The following is a 26,015-nucleotide window of genomic DNA, read 5'->3' as shown; positions in this document are numbered from 1 at the left end:
TGAGTCCTAACTTTCTTCAGTGTCAACTGCATTGAAGTAACTGCAAGCTAATRTCACAGTAACATTATACAGACCAAACAGATTTCTGGAAACCTGATTATATTCTACAAGTAATACTTCTTTCTGAAAAAGAAGACATGAGAAAGAAGTGTATCTTAAAAACAAAAGTTCCTCTGCTGAGCTTCCACGTGCAGAATTGTGAATGATACATGGGGACCCATTTCCTAAAACTGCTGCCTAACGTTAAAACACCTACGTGCAGCAGGCTGCAAATAGCTCCCAAGGGAACTAAGCACCCTCGATGGAATTAGGCCCATATGCCCCGATTAGTACTGTAGCTGAAGAGAAGCTGAGAAGTAGTTTCAATTTTTATCTCATCTTTAAATTCAAGGATCCTCATTTCACTAAATCATTGGTTTTTAGTAGGATCATAAAGTACTTTCCTATTGTCGTTTTATTTCCAATCTAGATCTGGTCCAAGAGTACTCCTGAAGATTCACTCTACAGGCCCAACGCAGCAGTGAACAAAGGACAAAGAGTCTCTCTTTTACTGAGGCGGAAAAGGGCCTGTGTTCCAAATTTTGTTACTTAAACAGGAGAGGGAAAAAAAAACTGACTTTAAGGAACAATCTTCCTTAATGCTTTAATCACTAAAATAATTAATGCATGGTTTAAGTAGTAGACGAGGTATACATTGAAAAGTACATAGAATACTACCACTACCACCAAAATATCAGTTCCTATACTGAAGAGAGCAAAAATGTTATTTGTGTCATCAAATCCAGGCTACAATGATGCTTAGCTAAGTAGGAAGAGCTATTAACATTTCATGAAAGGTGATTATARAAATGTGTAATATTACTGCACATTTCACATTAAATTTTAAGTGTTCAATGTAGAACTACATTTCCCTATATGGACAGCAGCAGATTTTTTCTTTTAAACTACCAAAAAAAAGTGAGATAACACAGGAAAGCTGATGCTATAAATGAGCATACCTATCTCTTTATATAAGCAACAAAAACATTCAGCATTTATTTTTATTTTGGAATTATCTGAGGACACTCCAGATTTGAACAGACAAAGAAGAGGGAAATAGATCTAAGTTGTAATATTTTACCATCTTGAATTATCACTAGAAATTCTAAAGGACAGATCTTACTGGGTATTCAATTACATTCCCACATGTGAGTTCCTAAAACTTCGGTACCTCACAATTACTGAGAAGTATTATATTTCCTGACAATACAGTAGATTTTTTTCCCCAAAAAACAGTGCAGATGGATTTTAGCTGCACAGTTCCCATTGACATTAATGGGAGTAATTTGCATAAAACCCCTATTCTGTATTTAAAATTTCAGAGATGGTTTTTAAGTGTAATTTTCTAAAGTGTAATTTTCTCAAAGCCACATAATACGCATTGCATTTTATTATTCAGCCTGTCTGAGGCTCATTCAGATCTTATCTTTCCTCTCTGCAAAATTTTGTCAAGATAAAAGGAAAGCTGCAGGAAGAATGATTATTAGAGAGTATAGACGTGTCAGTGTCAATATCAATTACCTTCTTACAAACCAGGAATGTAAGTAATATTTAGTCTGCTTTAGGACATAATTGTGGGTAAAATTGTAGTATACCTACTAGTATTGATTAAAGTCCCTATGCTGAGAATTTTGTAGGAACAGTGTGTTGTTTCTACCAATCATCTTACAAGAGCACATAAAGTAGAGTTGAAAAGGAAAAAGAAGTTCATGATATGAATATTGATCAGTTGCATCTGCCCTTTTGTAAAGCATAGAACATGTATTTGAGGAATACGCTCATCCTAACCAGAGATTCTAAGAGAGATTATATTACATTACCCGCTATGTGACATTTAGGAAATAAGAACACAAAACTAAGATTTTTTTTTATCTATCAAATCTTGGAAAACTCAAGATTAGTTCAGTACATGATTATTGCATATGAACTAACTCTTCAAAATGAATTATAAAGTAGAGCTATATACACTACAGATAGACCAGCAATAGGTTACAGTCTCTCCCTCTCTCTCTCTCTACTGTGAAGCAGGCAAGAGAAAAAATACACTACTATCAATTAGTTTAGGATATCAGATGTTTCCTGAATTGAGGCCTCTTATTGCAGCTCCCTGCTTTTACTTGCTCCCCTTGCTTATTCTAGGCTGCATTCCCACGTGCACAGGTTAAACCAGAAACAAATGMCTGACAGTTTTGGTTTAGTTTTCAGAGGAGAGGGGAAATAAAAGAAACAATCTTCTTAGATTTTTCTTTTTTTGTTAAAATGTACGGAACAGGGGAATTCCTGTGCAAGAAATTAACTGATAGAACTAACGATGAACAGATCATTAAAACAGATGACATTAATATCATGTAATGATTAAAAATATATTTATTGCTGTTACACTTGTTTCAGGAAGTGTAAAGAGTCTATACTGCTATTTAACAAGCTACGTTAAATGCAAAGTTAGAATTGCCAAAGAACTGAGAAAACAGTTCTAGTAAAACAATAATCACTAGCTTATTTCCTCGATGACTTTCAGTAAGGTCAAATAGAAAACTTTTCTTGTTRTTAAAATTTGGGAGAATTTTTAATTAAGTTTTAATATTCCATGTTCTTGAAAGTATTTAAGCACAATCATACTAATGCATATCAATCCATGGAAATAGGCATAAGAATCTTTTAATTAAAACTCCCATTAGGCTTTTCCTTTTCTTTGTGTGTCAGACCTGAACAGAGTTATCAAAACCTTTTAAGTTCTTAATAGCCCTAATATCTGAAAGGCAAATAAAAGTGATGTTTGAGGTCTCTGTAGAGAGTGGGKGGGTGGAGCTGTTCTTATTTTCTTAGGAGAATGAATTTGAAACTGAAAGATATTGATTTTGCTTATTTTTTGGTTGGATAGATTTGAGCATAATGATGGATTTAATACTCTYGTCTGAGAAGATCTACTGTGGAATAAGTTATCAAAACCAAACAGAATGCTCCAGGCTTGGATGGCATACACGACTCCAACAACAAATATAAAAAGGGAACATACACACGTCACTTCAACTATTGTAATCTTACTAACTCACCAAACACAGATCTGAAGCCATCTTGAGGTAAGCATAGCCTACTTAGATAGCCATGGTCCACAAGGTAGCAGTCTATATGACTTTCTTACTGATGTTTCATTTTGTAAACAATAGAGATAAGCCATGGCCTAAGTTTTACAGTTACAAAACTCTCAAAAGGAAAGACTGTTGAAAGAAAATAAATTAAACATACCTAAATTTAGGTATGTTTCTTTCTTACCATGGCTTCTTTGCAAAAAGTTTTCAAATGAGAAAAAAAAAATAGAAAGGGTCAGGAAAATAAACCCTCTATACCATAGAAGAATAGTAAATAATTTTACTGTAAGATAACAAAAGCCACTGTTCACRAAGTGAATGAAATGCTTAAACTAGCATCTTGGTAACATGAAGTCAGGACAAATGATATTGTAAAAGAAAAAAGATATAGTAACATTTCGCAAAACATGCTTCATCCAAAATATACTGGATTTGTGCTCACAGTGCAGATCACATTCTCAGTAAAAATATCACAGTCCAAATTTACTATACTATAATAGTTAAACTCATTAAAAACCTGGATATGAGAATAATAGTGGGGAATGGTTTTCTATGGGAATTATTGCATGATTATTATGAATTGTTGAAAAACACAAGCTTGGGAACAATGTTTTTAGCAGACAAAGAATATTAACATGCCAAATAATGATAAATGGTACATATAAAAATTAATATAAAATATTAGTATGCACCTGTGAGTAAATGGGGGTTGTTATACTTGTTTTCRTAAAAACAAAGAAAGAAGTTTACTAAGAGTTGGAGAATTGGGTAGACCATCCTTGCAGCCACACAGACATGCTAGGTWACAAGAGAATTGATCACGCTATAAAAGATACTTGCACTGGACATTTCAGAATACTAGATACTGCTAGGAAAAAAAAAAAGGGAATAAGAAGTGAAAGCCTTTAGAAGCTGAAACTAGAYAAAATTAATGTGGAAAGAAAGCTCTTCAAAGGAAAGTAGAATGTTTTTTGATGCATCACTGTATTTTGTCAGAAGCTCACTGATACCACCAATTAATCTTATATGCATCCAACCTCTCTATTCTCTTAGTTTGTGCAGTATGAGAGCTTATTTAAGCTCTTCATTTCACACAATTTATTCTTTAGCTCCTCAGTTCAATTTTTGTTCCCTGCATTGATTCAAAACCTCCAAATCAATACATTGAGAGAGTATTGTCTGGTCTCCTGGAGGGTCTCTCTCATCATTGCTTATGGACAAATATAAGCATATTCCTGCCCAATATTTGATTAGGATGATTTCTGCCACCTGTTAAAGCATGTTGAGTAAATCAAGGTGGGACTGGATTCATTATTCCTAACAGGGACAGACACTTGCAACCAATATTCTTTTATTTTCATTATGAAGTGTGATCTTAGAAGCATTTTTGCATAAACTTAGTATTCAGATCAGGTTAAATCACAATAGAGCAGCAAGTCCATCAATAAATATTTTCAAAGGCCACCAAATAAGTATTGCAAAGAATTTCTAGAACTTTGACTGACGGTTTTCTTAAGATGGGCCACTGTTGTAATTTTTTCTAGGTTGCTCACAACACATTTCACATTAAACTACACAGAAGTCTTACTCCTAAGGAAGAAAAGACAAAAAAAAAAATCTAAGTTTAGATGTAACATGACAAAAACATTYCTGCTACATACTAAAAAAGTTGCAAGGCTTAAGGCAAAGAGACAGCTGAAAATTATTCCAAGTGAATGAAAAGCAAAAGAAACATCAGATAAAAATTCATGAAGCTACACAAAGAACTAGATGGAATTTACATTTGCCATAAGGTCAAAAAAGGTTTCAAAACAAAAATCTCATTTTCCAATTTCCATCTAAAATCAAGTTAAAGGAGCTAGTGACTGGAGTCTTTTAATCTCAAACATCTGTAAATGAAAATAAATTTTCAAAGACATTGTGTATACTTTCTTTTGGAAAAGTGATCAGGATAAATTAACCAATGAAGAAAGAGTTGAAACTCCTGAGGCATTTTCCTAGTGTTAAAAAGAAACATTTTCTACCAAAGAAAACATAGAACAGAAGTCTTAGGATGTTTTTAAAATATAGATATCAACAAGAGACAAATTYAAAATCAAGCATTTAGTCAATCTAACTAGAGTCAATCTAAAAGGAATCTAATTCTATTTTTATAATTTGGCAATGTAATTTACAGTTTTCAAAACACAACACTATTATTTGAGGCCAGTGCTGCATTTACYTCATTGACAATATAATACTGCATAGCTGCAGGGTATACTGGTGTTAAAAAAAAAAAAAATGTGAAGTACGTAATTCCTCTCATTTCAAAATAGAACTTAATTAGCAAATAATAATCAGAAAAGTGAAAAAAAATAAATCATATGTTAAATGGATCATTATTTATTTAAAATGATGAAGCTAAGGTACATCCTAGTTTGTCTACACACCGAWAAAGCTGATTGCACTTGCCACCATTATAACCCAAGTTCATCATTCTGTGATATTTGTATATTGATTTTGTATATTTTTCACATTATAAACACTATGCCTGCTACAGGACATAACTTTCACTTCAATGATTCAACCTTACTTATGAGAACACACCACAGAAGTCTAATATGTACACTAAGTTCCGTAGTTCATTTAGACCATGTATTTACTACACCCCATGCTGTTCAAGTTCCCATATTCTACATAGGTTCATAAGCAAAAAGCCAAAACAAAGGATAAGTAAATATATTTCTCTGCCCTCTTGCACCAGAAAGGCCTACATATATCATCTACTAAATAACGCAAATAGATATTAAATCTGTGGCAGGGAGTGGCGGGGGGTGGGGAAACCATTGAAAAAGAGAAGCAGTGGAAAAGAATGAGTTAAAAAGTTTGGCTGACAAAAAAAAGTTAGAAGAGTTTGAATAATATAAAGAACAGCCTTGATGATCTGAAGAACAAGAGGCAGTAAAGGAGGAGTGGGAAAAAAAAGCTGAAATGCATAAATTTATGCAGCAACAACCACTTAAACCCTCTAGCATCGTTCATAATCTTAGAAATCCAATTTGTGCAAATGGGAGCAGGAGTGAAGTTTCACCCACCTTATATATAAACCAAATCTCTTCTAGCTTTGTTTTGCCACTGTGATTGTAATTKGTGATTATGATTTGCCATTGTAATATAATATGAAAAAATATATGCATCAAGAATCTCATAACATAGTTGACATCAGCATGATATAGATTGTATTTTCATCAACCCCAATTATATTAGGAAGGCCCAAAGACCATTATCTATTCAGAGGCTAACTAGAAAGCTAGTYCCTAGGAAACAACGTGAAAAGGTCAAATTGACTAAGGTAAAAGATAATCAGATTAACTCCATATAACACTAGTTCATATTTTAGTCTTTGTTGTCAATATGTGCAACATGTACATGACACATGAAAATAAGTCAATGCTAATTAAAAGCTAGATCAGACACGTGGACCTCATCATCCATTAAAATAACAAGATGAGATTAACCTTTTCCACAGCAGTGATTTTCAGTGTCAGGAACACAAAAGAGAAGTACACAAAGAGGTTCAGTGCAATTGTAAAAACACACCTTTTCCTCCTCTTCTAGCTCCACAGACTTTCTGAGTAAGAGTTTACAGCTGTGTGTTGCTATTGAGTTGGCAATAGAAGCATCAGGAAACAGCGTGATACAAAAACCTTATGCTTCCTTTAATTCCAGACTTCGACATCCTTTTTTTCCCCCCACACACAGAATGCCTATGAATTAAGCCATACAGAAGTTGTTTTACAGAGAGATTTTATAGATGTCTTTCCTAAGAGTCTTTCAAAAAAAAAAAAAAAAGACTTTGAATATGTAGTGAGAAATAGCATAAGTAACATGTTTATTTGGTATCAGTTTATTTACATGTAATGATTGTACCAGGTCTTTAAAAAAAAAAAAAAAAAGCTACACTTTGGAATACTACTGCTCATAAAGGGTTAGCAGATTAGAATGCAAGATTTTCTCTCTGCCTCTGAGAAAAACAGAATAACAAATTAAGTTTTATAAGATTTCTTGATGACAGTTAGACCAAGGATCAAAGCCGTAGGGAACAGATACAGGGTTTAGRGACCCTCTGAATAGAGAGAATTCTCATATACATTAGAACTGACAACAGCACTGATATGCTTAAGGAAATCTCTATTCTTAATCTTCAGAATTCACTGCTGCATCTTACTGCAATGCATTTTTTTCCTCCCTCTCTCTCTTTAGGGCAGAGAAGTTAAGAGGATCAAGTTTTATGACTTGTCAGAGCCTGCAGGCAAACAGGATTTTCAGATAAACACTGAACTTTAAACCTCAGGTTGTTTCGAGACTAGGTCACACCAAAAATAAATAAATAAATAAATAAAAATAAAATAAATAAAACAACAACAACACACAAACTCAGACTATTTATGAATCCTGAATACTACCTTTTTTTTTTTTTTTGGACTATAAAACCCTACATGGAATAAGGTCATTGAACACTAAGCCTGTCTATATTGTAGAGATGTTTCACTATAATGTAGAACATGCTATTAGTCATGGAGACCATTCATAATCTTTAAGCAAAATACTAAATACAAAACATGCATTTTGAGCTTTGTGCCTATACATTCTAATTTGTCTAATTTGTATAATTGATATTATATATTTATAACATTATCTATTTTCTGTTTTTTTTTTCTTCATTTCAAGCAAGTCATTATTGCCCAAGTACCTCTTACTTGGGCCTAAATCTGATTTTACTGAGGCTTAAATTAAGAAGCAGAGCTGAACTTCCTCACTAACAGCAACCAGTAGCTATAGGGGCACAGAGAAGAAAGGGGCAGATTTTTCACAGAATGCCGAACAAAAATATTCTGATCTACAGAAATAAYGTAGAAAACACTGACTGGTGTGCACCTGAATCTGATCCCATTAACACTTCTATAAAAGAAGACAAAATAGCAACTGAATAGGAAATAGCTTGAATTAGCTTGATAAAGACAGTTAAAAGTTGTCCACAAAGACTATTAAGAAAAAACAAAGTTCATCCCGTCTTCCATAGTGTCTCTATAACCCACCTGTTCAGTTGGGCAAATACCTTTTCCCACGTTGTAGCTCTCTCCCTGCCATAACCAGAAGCATAAGCTAAGMTGGAACTCTCAAATTTATCCTCGTTCACCTGATCTTTGCTCCTCCTTCCTCCACCCATTCTCCCCAGCCACCAGTTGCTCTTAGTTCTGCAATACCACCCTGACTTTAACAGATGCAAAGACATTAACTGCAGATGATCAGAATCAGGCTTAAGTAAGAGGTATCCAGATGATAATGATGATGACTAAATTAGCAGTCTTCACTGATTACCTTTTGAGATTAAAAACAAACTCCCTACTCATAATAATATGATACCCAGTGTGGCACTGTAGTTAGTTTTATGGATCCTCTTCTTTCATCCATTACCTGTTTGAATTCACCTGCCTTGCAAAGGAGAACTCTGCAAGCCTGTGTTAGGCAGACTTAGCCTGCTCTGGAACACACGTGTGAATGTATGGATTATCCTCTGCATTTCTTTGCTTCTGGCAAAGAATCAGCAACTGACTGTCATTGCTCGTTGGCTGCCTTCTTCCTGTTTATACCTGTAAATCTCACAGCATACGTTTGTTCACTGAAGACGTTGYCTAGACATCGCTTTCATTGTCAGACCCATGCAAATCATAAGAAAATTCATTAGGATGCAAGAAGCACTCTCTAGTGATTTGAGGTAGGAACCTAAGTATTAACAAATAATCTACAGTACTTCAACAGCAGTGCAGAAAGGTTCCCAAATGGAAAGTCCCCTACAAACTTTTTCATTGTTTTGACTAATGCAGATTGAAAGATTAATTGGCATAACAAGAAATTCACATGCTGTGATATAGTCTGATATTTTTCAACATAACCACATAAACGTAATCCAYGCAGTTTGATGATGGAAGGTGACTGGAAATGAAGTTTTCAGGAGTGCTCTGATGATCTTTCTCCTTTCTAGGTCAAGCCTGTGGTGATAGATATGATAGATGAGGCAGAATTAGACCAATGTCTACCTGTTTAGAAAAAAAATCTATTTCAGGCAAAGCCAGTTCTACCGTTCTTGAGGCCAGTCTGACTTCCAAGCAAACCAGAAGAGCTGCACACAAGCTGAGACTATACATGCTGGCAGAGGGTCTGTACTGGGGGGAAGAAGCATGTAGAAGATGCTGATATGAATATTGCTGGGGTACTTTGGACCTCAGATATCCAGCCTCATGTTGCCCAAAAGTAGGAGGCCTATTGGGAAGTTCTCATTTTATAAGCTACTCTACAGTAGAGAATTTTACAAGCTACTCCAGAGCAGGTAATTCCTTCTTTTCTTGAGTTTGCTAGGTACCATCACATGGTCACATTATACCAACAAAACCTTTTATACCTTCACTGGCTACAGATATATTTGTGATTTCAGTGAACAACACAGTTATTGTTTAGCTCATTTTCTTTTTTCTTTTTCCAGGGCATAGTTTTGATGATTTTCATGAGAAACTATTAAAGATAAGCTACTTAAATATGACCAGGTAATTAATGATATTACATAAATAAAGCTAAACAGTAGCATTGTTTTGAAGAGTGGAAAAATATGCACCTTTTATTGGGGGCACCATGGTATTTTGGAGGGCCTGGACTTTTGTGTTCATATATGCAGAATAGTCCCTGTCTAAAACAAAGTGAGACAGTCACAAGAACTCAGCTCTTCCCTCGTTTTCCTATTTCATATATAAACCATGCAATCAAACATTTGATCTTTGTCAGGCTAGAACAACTGCAGGGCTTAGAGCTATACGGTTTGAGCTATAAGAGTTTGGAAACCAATTGCTTAGAGCTATATGTCATAAATTATTCCAGAYTTTTTGTTAGAAATTTTCCAGAAAAATAGACCAAATGTTTGGAAGTCAGCTGCTCATTTTAGATACTGGATATTAAAAGTACCATTGTAATAACAAAGTAGTTCCAATTAATGACTAATAAAATTAGACCTTCAGATAAAAATCATCTTCTTGTGAAAACCGTTCAAAGTGGAAACTTTTTATTAATAGACTATAAAATGAATTAGCAAGTCTAGTCAATAAAAAAATCTTGTAATTCCTACTGCTTAAGTTAAACACACAGAACTACATTTCTATGTAGTAATAAATTGCTGTGTATTTACAGGATATAAAAAGTAAAGTTGAGAAATGGGCAATACCCATGGCATTAGAACTAACTTTTGGTTACCATCGAAACATGGCAAATTCTCATATTTATAACAGATTACCCTGGCTTTAACCAAGCAAATATTGTGGCCCAGGCTCAAAACTTAGTTATTTATATATATAAGGCATATTTACTATGATTTTTCTGCATTGTTCTAACAAAAAAAATTTTTAATATTGGAGACTGAAAGATAGTAGTTTCAACTGCCTGTGTGAAGTGCTGGTCTCTTAATTAAAGGAAGCACAATGATTTTCTAAGGAAAAACGGCACRTAGACTCTCACACATTGCAGCACTGAAAACGTCTAGCAGTGAGACCAATTTTACTAGTGATTTCCAACACTGAAGAAGGATATGAGTTCCACCCAATTATGGTGTCAAAATTTAAATCAGCTCCATGCCTTAATCTAGCTAAACTAGCAAAATATGACCATATTATTGTCAAAGTATTATCCAAAGTATTATACTATTATATATATTTTATATATATATATAAAATATATGATGTATTATATATAGTCTATTGCAAATAGTCTAAAAAACCCAGGTATACTGTGAAAACCAAGAACACGGACACTGCCATCAGCAGAGAAAGATAATGACATATTTGAATATTCTATTATAGGAGAAATGTATGTTTATAGCCCCTTTTTGAATGCAATTCAAGTACACAGAAAAGTAAGAAAAGTCCTGAGGCAATGTCGAAACTGGGAGGTAGACAAGCTTCAGGGATTTTTTTTTTTTACTGTTCTATGAAGAACCAGGTGACTTAGTTGGCAAAACATCCGGGAATTTCCTACTGACCTGCATGTCAATAGGATTTGTTTCCTTTGGAAATAACCAGGATGAGAGGGACCACGCAGCTCTGCATCACGTCCCTGTATAAAGTCAGCAAACCACCAAACCACATACCTCCTGGGTCTGAAAATTAAGAAAAAGCTCTAGGCTAAATTCCGTCATATGAAATCAATGGTGTGGAGATGTAGATGAACGAACGACCAAGAAAATGAGAGAGGGACAGGGAGAGAGAAAGGGAGATTAATTAATTAATTAATGTGCACAGAGAGAAGAAGAAAGAGGAGGTGGAACTCTCAGAATGGACGTGACGTTCTGGGGCCTTACAAGGTCCCAATTAAGCTCTGAATTTCAAAGGTCTTTTGATGAGGAAAATAGTGGAATTTATTTTTCTTTCTTCCAGTGAGGCAAGAAACTTCCATTGTTTCTATGACCTAGATAAAATAGCATCCAACAGTAGTGGGTAAACCACAAAACCCATCAGTTTTTTTAAATCAACTCAGGCACAGACACATTTTCAAAATATACCACAGTTTATTAATAAGATAAATATTATTAATCATCTGAGACAGATTTGAACATTTCAAGTGTTTTAGATTAAATTATCAAGTTGGATTATTTATTGCAGATAAATGATGAATATGAGGCAAAAAAAATGTCTTCAATAACTATTGAAGACACTGTAGAGGGTTTTTGCAAGTGGGAGGAAACCAAGTCAGTATAAAGATAGGCAATACAAATGTTTTCCTGAGTAAAATGTTTTCAAACGGTTATGGYGAACAGCATATCAACAGACTTTGTGCCACAAATATTATTTGTTGAAACATGAAGAAATTCTCAATTTAGTTCATAATATATTTTACTTTTATTACAGTAGCAAATTAAGGAATATTTTATCTTTTTCACTGTCATTAGGAAGGATTTTGCTGCCTTCAATAGCAGTTATCTCTTTCCCATGTAATATATCTGGCAATTGATTTAGATTTTTATATCCATATGATGTTTAAATTATTTTCACAACAAAATGAGATAAAATATCTTTAAACCTCTTGAGTTGCATCAATAAAACCCCACAACTATTACACTGGATATATCAATTGTAAAATATATATAATTTAATTATTTATGTTATAATAATTGTATTAAATATAATTAATTATATATATTATATAATTTCTGTACATAAGGAGCAAAATTTGTTTATAATTCATTTTAATCATCACCACTTTTGTGATATGAATACCTGCTCTCAACATGAACACAATTTTTTTGTGTGTTAATACCTAAGCATCAATGGGATTGGTTTTTTTTCTATTCTAACATTTGGAGCTGCTCTGGTTAGACTACAGTCCAATTTAGATCAAATTCCCATTTACTAAGGCAAGAGTGATTACTCTTTCTTTTAATCTATGCACTCATAAACTTGCATATATATTGCATGATCACAGTGACTACTACTTTGCTGACATTCATTACCATCTTGTAATAAATATTCTATCTTGATTAACTTAATCTAAACATTTGAAATATTAAATGCTTGATTGAAGCAGCAAATCTCATTAACAATATTATTTAAATATTTTGAATATCCATATCTATGCCAGAACTGATTTTAAAAATTCACTTTAGAATAGTTTTGCATTTCTATTTGCTGTAAACTAATGCATAATACCAGAACTGAACTCTACTAAACCACCTAGCATTTTACCTAGAATATTGCCTAGAAAATAATAAATGCCCACATTTTCTTTGCTAAAACCAGAATAAAATTTTATTTCATATTTTCATTATTCTTTTTCCTATTTCTGTATAGTCTCTTCTATCATTCAACCTTAGCTTTTTCAAAAATACAAAACCAACATACAGGATGTGCCAYGAACTTCTGCATTTTACAGCATTTGCTTCTGTTGTATATGTATGCTTTTTTCGGTTTTATTTTTTTCATTTTACATATGCTTTTCAATAAAATATAATTAATAAAGTATAAGGAATGAAAAATAGATGGAAAATCTCTCTACATTTGATGCATATATATGTGATGTGTGTGTGTAGTCCTGTCAATGTTAACCTTGTAATGTTTATTACAGCCTCCTCCAATGCAAGAGTTATTAGATGAAAAGAAGTATTATTAGGGAACGGCAACATACTGTTACTTCCACATGTAACCTAATATTAATACCGATGGCCATCTATATCTGAGAAAAAGTGTTTACTTTACCTCACCTCCTGCCCTCGATTCTTCTCACATTCTTGAAGTGTTTCTTTTGTACATGTGCTTTCTCTCTCCTACRATTTATTCCATGGATACCCTGTTAGTTTCTCTAATTCTTTCTAGATTTCAGAGTGTTTTTCTTGCACCATGTTGTTGTTACTTTGTTTAAAGCTGACAAATAGAAATAAACTAATAAGTGAAAATTTTCTGGTTTTGCCAAAAGCTCAGAGGGAAATGCTATGGTTAAGCACATATGCAGGTATTTCCTTGACRGAGGCGTGATGTGTTCTTTGTTCTGGTTGAACACCATTCCGCAGAGGACACACGATTTCATAATCAAATTTAAATTTGCATATTTTATTTTTCATTTGTTAGAAATTTCCTATATTTAACATACACAGTTACAATAATAGGCTAATAGACTAACATTTTAATTGTATTTAAGCAGAACTCTCAATGGCTTCAGTTATGAGTACCTTCTCCCTATACAATGACATAGGAACGCATGAGATCGGGTCATTTTTAATTTCCAATCACTACTCCAATAAATACAAGCAATAACAGGCTGGTAAGTAACTTATCCCTTGAACATGCAATAAAAGTGAGAAATAATAGAGAATAGCAGTACCTTGTGGCGTAATCTTACTAGAGGTTGATAGGGCTTAAAGTTGTATCCTTCCTTGGCTGGCCACCCGTCTGTTCCCAACAAAATGCATCCAAGAAATAAAACAGCGGACCACAACATAAACATCTTTACAGGTCTGTTTCTGTCAAAATAAAATATCATAGTTCAGTGATAGATTACACTATAATTTTGGTGCAAGTCATACAATATAAGCTTACAATACTGCTATTCAAGTCAGTTTGYGGACTTGAATAAATATAATCAAAATAGCGTAATCCATCTAACAGGAAAAAAAGAAGTAGCAGTATTTGGGACACAATCAACTGGGATATACTGAGCTGAACATTTTCTTATATGCATTCAGTACTCATATGAGACCTTGACTGAAGAAACAATCAGGAAAAGCCTCCAAAAGAAGATAGGACATAACAGAAAAGCAGTGATTTAAAAAAGTCAGCACTATTCTTTCAAATGAAGAAAAAAGTGATCATCAGTGGCAGAGTCACCAGTTTTTTGTTTGTAAGTACAGTCTCTTCTGGTACACTGTTCACATCCTGAAAGATATTAGTGTAAAATATCTGTTATACTCTATTATTATTATCTTACTGGCACTGAACATCTAAACCAGAAGCAAAACTCCGCGTTTTCTGCCAATGTTCTGGACAAATTTTTAAATTACATTATTGAAATTCTGTGTATTCTATAAGCTTTATTGTATGTGTCCGCATTGTAAACTGTAAACTGCAAAGGTAGATTAATCAAAAAAGCTTACTTTGTTTGGTTTTTGGTTTTTTTTTTTTTGTCCCCAGGAATAGCTGTTACATATGTTTTTGTTGGTAGGGATTTGTATGTACATATCACTTCCTACTTGTTACAGCTGTTTTGTGAGAAACAGGAAAAATAATTTCATCCAGGAGGAGACTTTGAAATAACTCTTAATAAACATTTCACAATATTGTAACATGGTACCTTTTACTCTGAGTGCAGAAGGGATTCAATAGCTATTCTTACTTGCATAAACAACAGAACCTTGTTGACAGCTGTATAAGAGTACTAAAAATCACACAAGTCAAACAAAACTACAGAACTGTATTATGACACACTGAAACCTGAAGGAAGTAATATTTACATCCAATTTTTCTATTCTGACACAAAGCTTAAAAAATGTAGGCTGATTAGACATACTYCACTTCATAGATAAATTGAAGTGTTTTATAAAGAATGAGAAAAGGAAAGGGTAAGGCCATCTTCTATGGCTGATACAACTTCTTGTTCTTGAGAAAGAACAGAAGGATACGCACACATMCATTTGCAATCTGAATATTTAATTATTCAATTTAAATATTTATTTATTAAATCAACCAACTGGTTGACTTAAAAATTCCAAAATTTATATTATAAAGGTACACTTTAACAACAAATACTATTATCTATACGGTGGATTGCATACAGTATGGTATGCATGTAGTATGTAACCAACTACATGTAGTTAGTTACGTATCTTACCCACCTCATCTGCCCTCAATCAGTTTGTCATCGTGCAGTCACCAGGACATCTCAGTTTGTGATGACTGCAAAGTTCTGGTACATTTGTAAATCATCATAAGCTCTTCATAAAACTATTTCCTATTCTTCTGAATACCAAATTTGAGTTTTCCTGACAAAACTGCACTGATCTGATAAGCTAGTCCTACYATACCCAGCTACAGTGATACATTTAAATTAGAGCCCGTTAGGATGGTTTAGAACCTTTAATCCCTAATATTCTTAAAATAAGGATATTAAATATTGATATTAGACAGGGAGATACACAGCAATCTACAAAAAAAAAAAAAGAACAGAACTGTTTCCAATTTTGAAAATCTTGAGAAACGTATATTCTGAACTTTAGAGGAAAGAGAAGAGCCTTGCAAGGGGTACTGGAAAATCATAGAGAATTTGTGTCAGAGTTCCTTCTGAGGGAAGACAAAGACGTTAAAACTCTGTAAAAATAAGRTCAGAATCATAGAAAGCCTAAATAATCATACTCACAGATTTTATAGGTACATGTGGCATGAGAGTTTCCCCTCATATGATTCCTACTAGACCTACAAATGTTCATTTCACTATGGGCCTCAGTGCCTATTGTAGATATTCAATATTTACTATAGACACTCACCATCTGTATTGAAACTATGTTAAACAGGTAACACAGTAAACCATTCTTCATCACTCCGAGATACGTGCAAGCCATTCTGTTCAGTATTTTTCAATCCTGAAATAGCGGATCGAGAGGTACAGTTTCTATACAAGCTGGTTTACACATGAGTGCGTATTAATTTTTTCCCCTCGTCCCCAGCTGTAAACTTATCCTGCCAATGCAGAGATCTCTGGTAAGAACAAAGATATACATGAATAGGCATAAAAAGTCAGAAGGGTGTCCTAAGAGCCCGGCGTGTGCGCAGAATGTTAAAGTCTTGCCGATCATTTCCTTTTTTATAGGAACTCAGCTGAGCATAACRGGTGAGCAAGCAGGGAATCGCTTATCATCCCGTGCCATTTTACAGCCATGCTCCTGGCAATACCATTATACAAACCGTGATTTTGACTACCACCATTCTTCACATAGCGGCAGCCCCCCGTCCGCCTGAAGGCAGGGGCTGCACAGAACTGATTCGGGCGGAGGTATCAAGAACAGTCGTATTAAACGGGCTCGAGCCTCACCTCTGCCCCGAGCCTCGGTAACGGGACCCCACGTGAGCCAGCCGCCCTTCTTCGGGGCAGTCACCACCCTTTCTGAAGCCAATTRACAGTTTCTGCCTGTTTCGTTCTCATCACAGCTGACTTACAAGCCTTCCCAGCTTTCACTGACTACTAACTCAGCCTCAGACTTGAGACTAATATACCATGTTACCCTAAAACCATCCACCATCATGAACCCTCTCATACTCGGTCTCCCTATTAAAGAAATTTAAGATTTCTTCTTACTAACTATTGCCTTTCTTGTTCCAACAGTTCCCACTTCAAATTACATTTCTTTTGTACTCTAGCTCTTCAAATATACATAGGAGGAATATCTCCTATATGAAATCCCTTAAAGGGTAGGATAAGCAGTGAATGATCTGAAGCAAGGACAACATGCTCTATTACAGAGAGATATCTTACCTGAACAAGTTAAAGCTTGCTCTTTTACACCTGTCCAGTAACTGGACRTTAAAGTGATAATAAAAAAGGACACAGTGGAAAAGTTGTTTTTCATCTTGCACCTTTGCACTCYCACCGAAACAGAACTGCTAGGCAGGTGTCCCAATGGACTTTCAAATGGGGGGTCAACTCTAGCACAGTGACATAAAATACTATAAAAGATCGTTTCAGAACTCTGCAAGTACCATGGAGYGGCATTTGCCTCCACTTCCTCCACGTTACTGTTCCCGTAACAGCAACAGAAGCCAAGTGCACTGCCAAAAACAAACAAAYAAACAAAAAGAAACCCTTTGCCTTCTAATCTTGAAAAAACTACCCTCTATTTGTGCTTATTGAATACATTCTTTGGAAATTGTTAACTTCAGGGTCAGAATCAGATTAGTTTAACAGTTATGCATGCTAAAACCAGCTATGCACACTCGACCCTTCRTCCCTTTTGTGCACTTTTGGACGATCTCTCTGTGCAGTGAAAAATTGGCTGGAGAATCATCATTTCAAAGAGGACGGTAAGGGCAGCCACATTCCACCTCGCTCCCATCTAAACCGCATACGTTTTAGCCTCATGTGGTGTAAAAGAACGGAGTCCTTATAGTTTTGAAAATTGTTTGACCTTAAAAAGCAGCTCCTTTGTACTTGTCCAAAGAAGAGAAAATTATTACATGTTCAGTCTTCTGACTTCATTGCCTGTTACTTGGATGAACACTTTAAATGTAAATTAAAAAAGAAGTCAGCTTTTAGGACAGGCTCTGTCTAAAATCCCAGAAGTGTGTATGGTGTCTGCAGTTCTTATTTGTCTTTTTTGAAAAAAAAAATTTTTTGCAAAGTCTCACAGATTTTCTGTTGAATTTATTGCACAACTTAAGTTGTTATTTTTTCCTTATAATGTAGTACCAGAAGTGTAGTTCTTCCTTAAAATGATACTATTATTAAGTCTGTATTTTAAGAAAAAATATGATTTTAATGAATTGGATTAAATAGATAGAAGAAAAACARAATTTAAAAGTGTCATTTCAAATCTAGATTTTATTACTTTCTATAGATGGGCAAAAAGAAGTAGAATATCAACCTTGACATAATTGTGACACCTAAAATAACTGAGTCCTTATTTTTATCTGGAGGTTGCAGCACAAATATCAAATAAAYAATTCCAACGCATTCCTTCTAATGGTTATATTACCAAATGATCACAAAAATATCATGGAAAAAAAATGTCATTTTTGTTTTTAAAGGATGCCTATAACATACCCCTTTGGGATAGTCAAAATGATGTATTTATGAACTCAACTTTGCAATAGTATCGTAAATCTTATTTACATGTTTATCATAATCTGACAGGTTTTGTGTCTGAATGACTGGATAATCTCTTTTCCCCGTTTATTTATTTTTCTGTCATTTTTTCTGTTAATTACACATTTACACAGTAGTTGCTTTTGGGGTGCTTATTATATGTGACTGCTTTAATTTCCACTTTTATTTTTCTATTRGTTTCAAATCAGGCTACATATATATGAATGAAGTTTTAAGTTTTCAAATACCTTTTTAATAATCTATTCATTATAGTCGAATATATGAATAACTTGAAGTCATTCATATATGGGAGTGTCATATGAATGACACTTAGACCGCTTTTGTTAAATGCACAGGATAGTATATAAAATAAAGCATCTTTCACAAGAACTGAAGATAAGTGGGCTTAAGGAATTTCAGGGTCAAATAAGTGGCTGATGGAATTAAATATAATATCAAAGTTATGTCTCAGGAAATACTGCTGAAAATCAAGGATTTAAAGCACTAGTAATATGAATTTTAAAAAGATTTAAATATGAGGGCAAACAAATACAACTCCTTGGAGAGGTCCTCAGTACAATCAACTTAGTCTTTCATGTTTTTCTGCCATTGCTATTTGGAAAAGTGGAAAAGAAAGTTCTACTTTAATTCTCCACACAGTCTATCTATATATTTCTGAGAACTCTGAAGTTTCAAGAGGAGGGGGGATTTTTTTTTTAATTAAAGATGAATAAGGCATTAATCTTGCTTTCTGTCTCCCAAGGYACTCACCACTCAGGATCTGCATTAAGCAGCTGCACAGGCAGAAAAGACACAGGAGAGGCCGGCTTTGAAAGAAACAATAGGCAGGTGCTATTCAGTTATATTTGGCAATTTCAGAGAAATGCTATTAGAAAGATACTTCTCTTCTTCTTGGGTTGTCACCCAGAAAGCAGTGTGTGAATTTGCTCGTGAAGATAGTGAAATCCGTGTCAAACAGCTGCATTCCCACGGGACCTTCACCATTTTCTCAGTCACGTGTTTCTTCACACCTGATACTACTTTGTGTAATATCCGTATATAAATGCAAGCTCTACACAATACAATACAGCTCTTACATATTTGTAGAGATTTCAAGATAARATGATAGGACAATCACATGTTGATTATTACAGTTAGCTGACATTTTCTAGACACTGGGTATCATCTGACCCATTTTTGTCTTCTGGAATCGTTTAAGTATTGAGGTCCTTAGGCCTTGCAAAATAAGGCACATATTTCAGTCCAGCCACCATATTTTCACCACTCTATTGTGTTAAATGTTCTTTATCGTATACATTTCTTTTAATTTTTATCTGCTTCACCAGAAGCTGCCATTAGGCAGCTATTAATCAAACTGTACCTTGCATTTTCAAAATCCTCTGTCTGACTGTACTTGTGCTAAGCGCTGATACGATACTTTAAAGGGAGTCAAATACTATTTAATTACCACTTCTTATTAATTTGCTGATCTGTATTGTAGTCTACTTCTGCAGTTTTCTCTGCCAGCCTTAGATTTGCCTTAAAAGCTGAGAAGGGATAAAGTGAAGGATGTGGAACAGAGAACGGATATTCCTTATTTTTCACTGCATAGGAAATTCTTCCATATTAAATTTAGATTTGCCTAACTCCTCTGGATCCTAAGGAAGCTCTGCTATCTTACTTTGTAGCCCATCTCTGGAGCATTCATGAATTTGATGCATAGTGCAGAATTCTCCCCAGTGATTTCTATCCATTTCACTTACTTTAAAATAAAAAAAAAAAAATTATTCATAAGAAGATTCTTTTATCTTTTATTTAACCATTTATTTTGTTAAAGAAAATTCTGCTTGGTAATGTAACTGTATTCATTCTTAATTAAAAAAACAGTCATTGAATACATTTGGCTCCATGGAATCAAGCACAATTTAGTCTGGTCAGCAGAGCAATTGAGACTCATCTTTCAGCCTTGAAACTTTCCAGCAGTCTCAGAAGTACTCTATGCTGCAAGGTGCTGAATTAAATCATTATTTTGCTTTTTAAAAATATGATAAAATAAGAGAAAAATATGTAATACCTCTATACTTAGCTTAGGCTACTGATGTTAAAGTATTAAGCAGTTGTTTCCAATTCTGATAACTAACGCTGGGTAGTCTTCACTATTTTCTAGTCATAAGGTACTTTAACCTTGAAGTGTTCTCAGAATCACAAATACTATTAATAACTGGGATAGGATTCAAACACATATTGAAATTCTGAGGTAGATGGTCTTAAGTAAACTGAGTATCTAACCTCTTTGAACTTTACTCACCACTAGTAAGTTCAGTGTACATTCTCCTCTAAGCAAAGATTTCCTAGGCACCTTAAACCGACATACAGTGAAAGCTGTATGTTACCTTCAATACACATATATACAAATTACAGATACTTATGATACCCATGTCTGATGCAGATCATGTAATTTATTTTTAAATTAATGTCATTAGGCATAATAGAAAGGTAAAAACTACTTTGAGAATAACTGTTTCTGTTATTCAGCTATGAAGCCACCAGCAACAACAAATCTGGAGGGAAAAATGTAGTTTATCTATTTTTATTACCCAAAAAAAGGATGTGTCAAAAGTAGTATATGATTTCAGTCAAATATTTCTTGGTCATTTAAAAACAAAAAACAAAAGCAAAAAAAAAAACCAAAAAAAAAACACAAAGAAGTTCATGTGAAGTTCACAGAATTGGCACAGAAAAGTTATTCTATTGTTGAGCTACTCACCCGAGTGATAATTTCTTTTACTTCTTGAGGAAAAGCAATGTGAGTCTCTATCTCCCTTCTCCTCTCTCTTGCCAGTGCTTTCCACCCTTGTTTACATGTTTCAATATTTTGTGGAAAATGAACTAAATCCCAGTTACTACACTGTCCTTATGAATATCTAATCATGATTAATGTACCCTGGAATACCATGGTGAGTACCTCCTCTCAAAGGAATGCCTTACGCTTTCTAAATCCTCCCAGCCATTTGTTGGTAATTTAAGCTTGGTTCTACGTCTGCTTTGGAAYTGACGGACTAGAAGTGATGTTGCTGTTATGAGAGTTAAGCAAACATATACTAAGTATTATTTTATATCTCCCAATGCTACAATTTTCATAAATAGGGAAGATTTAAAAATAACGTTACACACAGCCAGTACCCATGCAATAAATAGCGTAAACATATACACAATATATAAAAGATCTAATTGATGAAAGCTGACTTAACTAGAGTTATGTGATGAAAATATATGAGAATGCTCTATTTTAAAAATGTGTATATACTTAAAATTAAGATTTTTTTTTCCATCTTCAAAGAAATTGCTTCAGAAATTATTCATCTATAATACAGCTGTGTGGTGCTACTAAAATGCTACCAGCCAGGTTGTTCGGCATTAAGAACAGAAACAGAATTGTTTTGAAATATAACCATTCTATCCAAATAAACTATTTTAAACAACTTAATGCATATACAGTGGCCAATAAATGAAATTTTAAGCACTGGCTAGATCACTGTGTTCCTTGTCCAGTCTGCAAGAGAGAGGACACATCAGACATTAGCCTGACCTTATTTAAAAGGTCATTTTCAACATATCAAGGAGTAGTACTATACACCCTTCGGACATGTCAGTCTCTATCTTACACATACTATTAATCTTAAAAAACACAGAATATAATTAATTGACCATTTTGTATGGCTCACGCAAAGAGCTTAAGTTCCATTATCATATTCAATGTTATTAATGGGTTTGTAATACAGCTACCATAATAAATATCAACCCTGCTTCATTGCCTGTGACTTTGAGCACTTTGTTGTATATTTTGACGGATACAAATACCTGTCACRAAGGAACATAGAGCCATCCTCTCTTAAACATGCTTTCACTTACAGTTATGGCTTCATGGCAGAAAAAGCACTGTGCAAATAAAATAATTTCTATATAAATAATAAGGAGTATTATATTACATTAACTTTGAAGAAGTAGCAGCCGTTTTAGCCGAAGCTATGTCCACTCCTGTTAATCTGCCTTGAGGCAGAGTCCCTCCACTATACCACACAACAGTGCGTCTGCAAAAACTTCACAGCAAGCAAGGATCTTACTCCTAGGTTGACCATGCTACTACAGCAACTTTGGGGTTGTTAGGATGTAATCGCGGTATCGGATCTTCTCCATGACCACAAGCCGCAATCTACACCTACAAAGTTCGTCCTCTCCTCAAAAAGATAYGCGGAAAGCTGATTTCCCTGTGGAAAGTCGCAACAGCAGCTGCCGCGCGCGGGTGGTGGTGGCAGCTTTCACACACAGCACACCCCATCCCACCAGCCTCTGACTCGCCTCCAGAAGCAGCATCCACTCTCCAAAAAGCATCTGTTAGGTGACCCGCACTGCTTACAGCAGGCTTACAGGGCTTGCGACAGTAAAACACCGTGGCGCTACGGCAACCAACAGCTCGTGCATCTGTGCACCGATCAGTTTTGTCTCTCAGCAGCTACCTCACGTGGCGGCAGCCACTGAGTACTCGGGCACAGCCCCCATCTTTCACCCACCAAAAAGGCATTTCTGAACAGCTGGAAATGCTGCTGACAGCTTATGTGCTGGAATACACAAGCGAGAAAACTTTTGTTTTAATCCCATGCAAAACATTTATCATGTTGGATGCACATCCTGCCTTCTGCTGACTCCTGTCCATCTCTCCATCACTTTTTCCTGGTTTAAATCATAAATCTGTCATGCTGCAYAAGCAGAAGGTGGAACACAGATCCTCTCACTCCTTGTTCCTGTACTACCATGGGACTTGTGTAAACATTAGAAGCATGTCAAAGGGCTCTGAAATGTGTCCCTAAGGGCATCACTTTGGTGTCAGTGTGGTGATGTGAGTGACACTTCTCAGTCCAGAGGGCTGAGCCTATTCTGGAAGAGCTTAGCTTGGGCCTAAAGGCTGATAGGCAGATGCCATGAACCGGGAACTAAGTAGTGTGAGTGTGCCTGGGCGACTTCTGAAAGGCCCAAAACACCTGGAACGTGCCACAGCAGGGACGCTTCTCCTCGAGAACAGCAACGTGCACTTGGGTAGAGCCATTAGGCTTCTCCTCGAGAACAGCAACGTGCGCTTGGGTAGAGCCATTACCTTTAGAAGAGAATGTTACCCGTGACGGTAAACAGCCACATGAACACTGTGAACTAAAGAAGTAGCTTCCTTTTACTAAATGAAATCTTTGTTGCTAATTTCATGTTCTGATTTAATATTATCAATTTTAAGTATTTTTATTTATTTAAAGGATGAGACTTGATTGCTTAGTATCGGTGACCTAGATTTAAATGAATTACAATGAAAAGAGAAATAGAAAACTTAGCTATTTCTCATCTTGGTCTTCACACAATCTCACAACTGCAATCTCACAAGTTCTTTAATATTACAGGAAGCAGAACATAATGAAGGTAGTGTATTTCACAAGTCTCAGAGGGGCTTTTTTAATAGAATTGAGTTGAGCCTATTGATCTTAATTTTTTCCTAAGTCCTCAAAAATCACTCTCAGGAAATGGTGTGTTTACTGTTATTGATATATATTTATAATAAACGCTAGTTTGTGGAAGTTATACTATTAGTTAGGCAGTCTCCTTCTTCCCTAGTTAAGTAAGCTTGGCGCTGCTGGTTTTTCAATATTCTAAAGGATTAATGTTTAACATTACGGCAGCTCCTGCACTGACAGGAATTCAACTGCTTTATGTTATGAAATTAGAAGTATAAAATCTACCACCTTAATTCAGTCAAGTATTCTTACACAGTTAACATTTTACAAAATTTGTTTTCAATTTCTGGTTTTTGTTCATCACCTAAGCTAAGATTCAAGTAACACCTGACATACCACTGCGTAACTGTGTGCTCTGGGCATGTTGGAATAGAAAACAAATATTTTATTTTTCAAGATTTTTTATTTCATTTTCCTAATTAAATTACTCACTGCGAACATTAATTATAAATGAAAAGAAACAAGAACAGCTGTTGACACTTCCATAGCTTATTTGTTAAGCTTATTTTTGAGCAAATATGTAGTCCTGGAGAAGGCAAAAYGGGCGTTCAAGCTAGAAGAGCATTTTTAAATGGACAAGCTAGTAAATTAAACAATAARATTCCTCAGTATTTGCTATAATACACAAATTTACCATCTTTGGGTCTTTCTCTTGTTATTCAAATAAATTTTACTTTTTGGTAAAACCTTAATTACCAACAGAAATAGTGAAGCCTTGGCATTAATGGACTCCTTGAATGAATGCTGAACCAGGAAACATGCCTGCCATTGATGAAAAGTACCATGAAAAGTACCATAATAATTTAGAAAATGTCTTTCTGTTATTTAATATTATGTAATTACCCCTCAGCTCTTTGAAACTCACTGTATTGAAATGCTCTAGATAATAGTGCCAAGTACCATCTACGTTATCCAGTGAAAATGTTTTGTTGAACAACTCAGCTGGTTTTTGAGATCTCAGCTGATTCTGTCAATCCACTTTGAGACATAGGCTAAAGGCCACTATGGAAGTGGCTAAGGTTGGAACAGGCAGGTTTTTCTCATCTCTAACAGAGTTTGAAGGAGTGAAAAATTATAAACCACTAAACAAGAAAACTAGATGGTAGAAGACAGAAATGTAAAGAGAAGAGTTAGGAAATTTTAGGCAGGGATAGTAGTATTTCAGGAACCTTTACAACAYGGGAAGATAGCTATGGGACATATGACAGAGCAGACAGGGAAAGACAGCCAAGGAACTATGAGCTCCGTACCTCCTTAAACACAGGAGAGCAAGTAACACAGCAAGAGTGTACTAGGTTAAAAAGACGTCTTCAATAAATGCTTCTTCCTTTCCTAATGTTTTTGATATCCCCTACTTTCTCTTTAAAAGCAGTCCATGTTTAGAAATTGCTTCTACACAAGCTTTAGGCAAGTTTAGGTTGCCTCAGTTTGCCATTAGGACATAAAGCAGGTATCCCGCACCCTTCAAAGCATCTGGGAACAGCTGTATCTGCACCAGAGTCGGCGACGAGACTGCTCTTCCGGACAAGAAGATGTTCTGAGGGTTTTCACTCTCACCAGGATATGGGTGCACCTGGTATGATGGAGGGGGCTACACACAACGGTACAAAGACTGATAACATCATTGGACTGCAGAGAATGGAAGTGCACGTGAATTTTAGTATCACTGGATCTAGCTACGTCTCGATGATTTACTGATACAACTGACAATTGTTGTAGCTATTTCAATAAACAATTGTTTTTTTTTTGTAGCTGAGGGCAATCTGGCCTTATCAGGATTGAAACAAAAATATGTTTGCTCTACAGCAGTCTCTCCTAGTGTCCTCATTAATATAATTAAGTCAACTACAGATGAAATCCTGATTTAATTTGATATAGTCCTAAAATCCACATGTAATATGCTACCTGCAGAATTTTACCCCATTTATAGAATTTAGTGATGATGCAGTTTCACAAGGAAGGAAAAAAAMCT

The 26,015-nt window shown here is 35.0% G+C and overlaps 1 protein-coding gene across 2 annotated transcripts in view; it reads right to left on the bottom strand.

The window, feature by feature from the left end:
- FSTL5 (follistatin like 5) overlaps positions 1 to 26,015 on the bottom strand; it is a 305,635-nt gene that overhangs the window by 264,465 nt on the left and 15,155 nt on the right. For both annotated transcript variants that reach the window (XM_085319846.1, XM_085319848.1), the window contains exon 2: positions 14,022 to 14,160. In XM_085319846.1, coding sequence (XP_085175972.1) covers positions 14,022 to 14,144 — 123 coding nt within the window. In that variant the 5' untranslated portion in view covers positions 14,145 to 14,160. The remainder of the gene's footprint in view (positions 1 to 14,021; positions 14,161 to 26,015) is intronic.

Source organism: Rhea americana, unplaced genomic scaffold, assembly GCF_003343005.1.
Source record: "Rhea americana isolate MKP2758 unplaced genomic scaffold, rheAme1 scaffold_60, whole genome shotgun sequence".
Lineage (NCBI taxonomy): Eukaryota > Metazoa > Chordata > Aves > Rheiformes > Rheidae > Rhea > Rhea americana.
Note: the sequence above shows the minus strand (reverse complement) of the source record. Positions and strands in the feature narration are given on the sequence as shown.